The following is a 6,679-nucleotide window of genomic DNA, read 5'->3' on the forward strand; positions in this document are numbered from 1 at the left end:
ACCGAAGAGTTTTAGCTGCTTCAGTGACGAGCAAATATCTACAATCAGCCCTAGTGCTTCGTCGTTCAAATTACGGCACCATGATAGGTCCAAACTGAATAATTTTCTCGAGCATTTGGAAAGCGCCAACGCGGTGTTCGGTCCCACCTGTTACAAGTTGTTTGACAACGTAAGTTGTTTACCAATTAACACAATATCGCAATACGAGGAGAAGCCAGAGCAGTTCAACAGATACAACGTGAATGTGGTAAGGCATATCAATAACTAGATATCTCACCAAGGCAATGTTGTTCAGGGATAGTTCAGTTAGGTCACTTCCTGAAGCTTCCAAGAAGGCAGCAATAGCTTCATCGCTGTTGTACAAAACGAAATACGTCAATTACAGGTACTGCTTCCCTCAAAGTCCAAAGAAAGTGGATATTGCATACGAGAATCCGCAGCATGATTGACAAGGATGGAATGATTAAACATGTGAGAACGATATATATCAGTGTCACAATGGAAGTATCATTATCTACAGAGGTTAGGAAATAACAGACGAGGGTACAGAAGGAAACCTGAAACGGTTGCGGCTCAGTTTAAGCCTGTTAATTGATCGACAGCCATTGGCAAGATATCTCAGTGATTTATCTGTCAACGTCGACAAGTAAGAAAGGTCAATTGTGCATAATTTGGAACAATTCTTCCCCACATATTTGATAGATACATCAGTCAATTCCCTGCATCAAAAACACAACCTGTTACCAAATCTGATGATAGATGTACTTCTGAATTTATTAGAATGATCTTAGATGACTCGCAAGCAATTGGTGAAAACAAGCTCCTTCATATTTTTGCCACATGCTTCAACCATTTGGATGACGAAATCATCAAAAACAGTCTGGAATTCCAGCCATTGACAGAACTTCCAGACATTTAAGCTTCTTCAGTGCAGGCAATACTACCATGGCTTCTATATTATGACATTCATCTAAATAAAGCTCTCTTAAGGTGGATTCCAAGTAGTTAGCTAGATTGTTGATACCGGCGGATGTGAGAAGGGAAGAATGGCTCAGATTTATCGACTGCAGAGCAGGGGCAGACAATGCAAGCATATTTAGCCCTTCGTCTGTCATGAGATGTGCACCATTCAGAGACAAGGTAGCTAAAGCAGGAAGGCTTTTTGATGAACGGGCTAACGTATCTTGTAGAACATAATCCGGCATACAAGATCCGCACAAGTCAAGCTGCAACACCTGCATCCAGAGCCTGAAAACACCATAAACGACTGACAGCCAGGTATAAATAAATACTGATCTTTCAATTGCAATTGTTGGCATTTTTTTTGGTTATAGGACTCGTATGCAGGATAACAGGGTCAACAACAATCTTCACAGCTAAAACCACATGATCCCTACAGTCAAGTTGCAAAATATCTTGCTAGAACCAAACGGAACAAAATGTGTGAAAGTTCACTTACAAGTCAAGTTGTTGGTATCACAGCAGCCAAATATCTTGATGAATTCATCTTCGGTCACTTGCGAACAGTCATTGATTCGAATCTCTGTTGGCAATCCACTAGCAAGAAGTTGCAAAAAATGAGCATCCATTTTCCTAGAATCACACAACAATCGACTGAGCTTATGCCTCAGCATATCAGGAACATGGTCAAGCGATACGATCACATCGACATTCTTCGTCTAAAATCAAATAATACCAAGAAAAACATAATTAATTTGAATACCACTACAGGGTTGAAAAATCAAGAAATCAAGAACAAGAAAAAAAAACCCAGATTTGCAATCACTAAAATCAAACAATACCAAAGAAAAACATAATTACTTTGAATATACAAAGTTGAATATAAGTGGCACGTCGGCAAGTGTATAGTTCGGCGGTAATGGTGGCCGTGTAGGGTGGGGAATTATAGAGGGAGGGGGCTAGAGGTAGGGGATGAGGGTGGTTTTTATTTTTTATTTTTTTAAAATAAATATTTTATATATAAAATAAGAATAAAATAAGTTATGGTGATTAAATAAAGTAAATAGTTGAATGATTAATGACATAATTTATCCAATTTATAATAGCATTAAAAGAAAGTTGAATTACTTAACGTGTCACATCAACACAAAATAAATGAACTATTGGTCAAAGAAGGAAAACTTTGTCAAATGATCATATTAAGTGCAAAAAATGGACACATTGGGTTCCCCCCCCCCCCCCCGAAAAGTATTAGGGCATTAGATACTCTTTTGCCTTCTTTTTTTAAAAGTGAAAAATTTTGTCAATGGATTAAGCTGTCTGTATCTGTATAATATAAACGTAATTGTTTGAACTCAGGATATCTAAAAAGAATAACTTTCCCTTTAATCATTCAACTCAAAACAAAAGAAATTCGAAAAGATCAAGTTTAATATAGACATGTCAATGGGTTATCTAAGAGGAAAGTTTATATTCCAACATTTGATGCCTGAACTTGTCCTAATCCACTTTGTGTCAATGGTGTTTTGGTCCCAATAATAAAAGAAGAGTGTTATTTTTTCTAGAGATCTCGAGTTCGAGCAGTTGCGTCTGAATGGTATGTGCATTATCAATAGGCTAACAAAACTTCTAAACAAATACTACTTTAAAATCGCCCTCGACTATTCAAATAAAATAGAGAGAGAATTAAAACAATTAAAAGCTTAGAGATTAATATAGAATGAGGGTTATAGTTAGGGGATAAAGTTGGAAAGTACAACTTCTTAGATCAATTTAAAACGAGAGTTATAATTTTAAGTGAAATTAAAAATTTTAAAAGTTTAAGGACTAATTTGAAATCATACCTAAACTATTAGTTTTAGTCCGTTTTAATACCTAGACTTTCAATTTTTCAAAATCATACCTAATGTTTAGTTTTAATTTCATTTTAGTATCTGTCGTTAAAAAATTTAACACGTTTGGTACATAAACTATTAGTTTTGGTCCGTTTTATTACCTAAACCTTCAATTTTTTTCAAAACTTAACGTTAAATTTTGAACGAGGGTACTAAAATAAAACAAAAACTAAATTTTTTAACATGCGGGTAATAAACTCTAGGTATGATTTTGTAAAAAATTAAAAATTTAAGTATTAAAACGGATCAAAATTGATAGTTAAGATACTAAATGCATAATTTACCCAATGAATTAACTCTTTTACTTTTTAAGAACCTGAAAGCCTAATTTATCGACTAACGTAAAAGACATACCATCAACTAACGGATAAGACCCGTTTTTCTATCTCTCAGTGTTATTCTCTGGCGAAAAAACCACCGATGTTGCTGTGTCGGAACGGCCCTAACTGGCGGAAACCATTTCCTTCGCTCCCCTCCGCCGCACCTTGTACTCCCTCCTCCAACTCCACCACCGCCAAACCAAAGCAATTCTCGGTCAGGTCCACAGCGTCGCCAGCGAAATGGCGGGAGAGCAGGCGGTCGGTTTCAATATCTCTGTTTCTCTCTCACATCCTCCTTGCACCCAACTGTACGGTTTCTATTCTTTTCATTTATGAACCCATTAGTCTCTCAAAGACTTAATTCAAAGCTAAATTTTAAGGACCTTTTTCCCCCCACTGCAGATGCCATTGCAGGAAGCTTTCTGGATAAATACATGAAAAAGTAACTATTAATCACTCATGCCCTCTTGTATCTCTACTTTGTATTATGGGTATTATTTATTTATTCACCCACCTTTGTTTTAATGATGTGCATTTTACCAGGAAAAAGCTGGATCCGCTTGAGGTTTATGTGCCTGCTGTTATATTGACTCAATTACAGATTAAAGACCTAGGTAACACTCTTATGTTTGTTGTTTAATTTTAAGTTGGAAGTATGATTTAAGACTTTAAAACTCGTTTCGGTGTTTGTTCAGTTTGTTCATTTAAGTAATATATGTTTACGAACACTAAATGAATATACTCATGAACAAATAATTGTCAATCGAGTATGATTGCAAATAGTAGTTTGTTTATTAAGAAAAGCGAACATTAACTAGTTTTGAATGAGCTTTAACCATAGATGAACTTGTTTAGGAACATATTGTTCATATGCATCTTGTTTAGCATGATAAATGAACCGAAATCGTACCATTCATAGAATGCTTTGTTCATTTATAATCTTGTGTTAGCTTATGATTTTGCTAGATGAATGGTTTTGTTTCCAGTTAGGGATGTTAATTAGATGAGGAACATAAGTCTAATTTCATTTATGTGGTGGGGTTTTTTTTTTTGCTTGATTTTGATGATGTGGTGAAAACTTGTACATGTCATGGTTTCATTAAATGAAGAATGTGGTGAGAACTTGTAATTTATAATCATCTAACCATTGCAGAGAAAACTTTGGAAGATGATGATAAACCAGAATATGCAACTTGCAGATCCCTACTACGTTCCGGTCCGGCTGCATCTCTGCGTGTAAACATCCGAGCTGTAAGTCGAAGTGTTGTCCATCGTTGTTTGATCTTCTCGTTTCCTTGTTGAATTAATTGTTGGCACATTCAAGAACTCATTCCAAGATGAATTAGGACCTAAGAACAATAAAGTTTAGGAAAAAGATAAGCTTTTGCTTTTCAGAAGCTATATCTGTTGTTTAAGCTATCTGCGTTTGTGATTAGGGACGGACGCAGCATTTTATATTAGGGGATGAACATGAAATTATAAAACTTTAGGGGGAGAAAACAAATTTTCAATAGAAAATACATAGTAGAAATCTAAAATATACGATAATTTTTATAAAATTTCAATAAAAAATACATAATAAAAATCTAAAATATATGATAATTTCAAATTTTCAGGAGGCGACCGCCCCCACCATCCCCTCTATTTCCATCCTGTTTGTGATTCTTCTGAGTTAATGAGGTTTTGAACAATTTCATTGGAACTTCAGGTGGCACAGTATGCGTCTGATGCTGGGAATGGTGAAAATGCTTTCAAAGACGTTGATCAATGTCTAAGGTAATATGTAAAGTTATTGATCAAAGTTGTGAAGATTTATGTTCAATTTAGACTAGGGATGGCACTAAGATTGTCCCATCCATCTCTCCATCGTAAGTATGTTAGTTTGAGTCGACTCAATTCAGGTATTAAAGTTCTAAGCCAATTGTGTTAAATTTAGATTATAGAGGTTATTTTGTTGAGTCCCTCAACTATTTAAAGTTTCAAAATGGTTCCCTGATTATAGGGTATTTCAAACTCGTCCTTTTTTGTTAAAAAAAATTGACAGTAATCTGAGCTAGACGTTAACCCGTTGATTGGGATATAATAAAATCCGATCCTAAAATCTCAAACGACTATCATATTCTAGTCAATATGTTAACGTTCAGTTCAGACGATTGTCAATTTTTTAATAAAAAGGACGAGTTTGGAACACATGAATAGTCATATGACTATTTTATAACTTTCAATAATCAAGGGACTCAACAAAACAATGTCCTATAATTGGAGGACTATTTTGTAACTTTTAATAGTTAAATGACTTAACAAAACAATGTCGGATCCATTTGTGTACTCTACCCTTAAATTTTCGAATCAAATTTAGTAGAATACATTTTGTCATTCGGGGGTTCGAGTTTTTGGAATCAGGTTGCTGAACTTTTAGGTGGTATCATTTTGGGTTTTGATTCTTGTCTCCTTCCAAGAATTGAGTTCGGGTCATTTGTGTACTCTACCCTTATATTGTTTCATATGTTGATCACTTTGAGTTCGGGTCATTTTTACATTCGAATTTGTACCAAATTGGGTTCAAGTCAGAATTGAGTGACCTAGTTCAATTTATAAAAACCCGAAAACTATAACAAATGCCTTGTTATCTTAGCCAGTTAAGCATGTTAACCAGTTCATGTTATTGTTGATTAGGGCATTGGAGGAACTAGATTCCTTGTTTCTACATGCCTCAAGAAACGAGCCAGATGCCTCTGTTAAAGCAATGAAAGCACAGATTGGTACTGCCCTCAATGCACTCGACAGGTATTCCATATACTTGTGTATACATGTCAGGCAAAATTACTCGCATGGGACGTTGGAAAAAAATAATTGGCTTGTATAGGGTCTTGTTGGAAATGAAGATGCTATGATCGTAACAGTGTCGGAGAAGACGCTGAAAATACAATGTATCTTCCTTATTATTCTCCATTTCCACGTAGTTGGAATGTCAAGAATACCTTGGGAACAAAGTAGATGACGCACTGTGGTCACTGCATCTTCCAGAGACGCATTGTGTTCCCGACGTCTCCTAAAATTTACTGTAGCATTCCCACTGGATCAAAAAATAAATCTGACAGAGACCCTATATTAGCCAATAGCATTTTTCACCGCCCCACATGAGCAATTTTGCCCATATTGTCATGCTTGGAACATCCACATTTAGGACAAAGTGAACATTTTTTCCCATGGGCAGCCTGCTTCAAACGGTTCCAACCGATATATTAAATCAAGGCAAGGAAATTGCTGATGCCTTTAGATCTCCTGATGAAGATGACTCCCAGCAGCAGCCTCAGGAATTAGACCCCGAAATTAAGCAATTGGAGTCGATTCTATGATTTGAATCCAAAAACAGAGAGATGTGATACGTATGTTTGAACAAACAACACCATAGTAGTATTTATTTATTTATTTTCAAAGGTGTTTATGTTCGAATATAGAAATATTGGTTGTAATTTATTACACTGTTGCACAAGGACGCAA

General features: G+C 35.6%; 1 protein-coding gene across 1 annotated transcript; it reads left to right on the top strand.

Moving 5' to 3' along the window:
- The first annotated feature begins 3,206 nt into the window (after positions 1-3,206).
- LOC120211876 lies at positions 3,207-6,672 on the top strand. Its single transcript, XM_039210343.1, has 7 exons — positions 3,207-3,483; positions 3,578-3,617; positions 3,719-3,789; positions 4,329-4,426; positions 4,884-4,951; positions 5,852-5,962; positions 6,393-6,672. The coding sequence occupies exons 1-7, from the start codon at positions 3,276-3,278 to the stop codon at positions 6,532-6,534; spliced, it is 738 nt and encodes a 245-aa protein (XP_039066274.1). The 5' UTR covers positions 3,207-3,275; the 3' UTR covers positions 6,535-6,672.
- The last annotated feature ends 7 nt before the right edge of the window (positions 6,673-6,679 follow it).

The sequence above is a fragment of the Hibiscus syriacus genome, unplaced genomic scaffold (assembly GCF_006381635.1).
Source record: "Hibiscus syriacus cultivar Baekdansim isolate YM2019G1 unplaced genomic scaffold, ASM638163v2 tig00109987_pilon, whole genome shotgun sequence".
NCBI classification, from domain to species: domain Eukaryota; kingdom Viridiplantae; phylum Streptophyta; class Magnoliopsida; order Malvales; family Malvaceae; genus Hibiscus; species Hibiscus syriacus.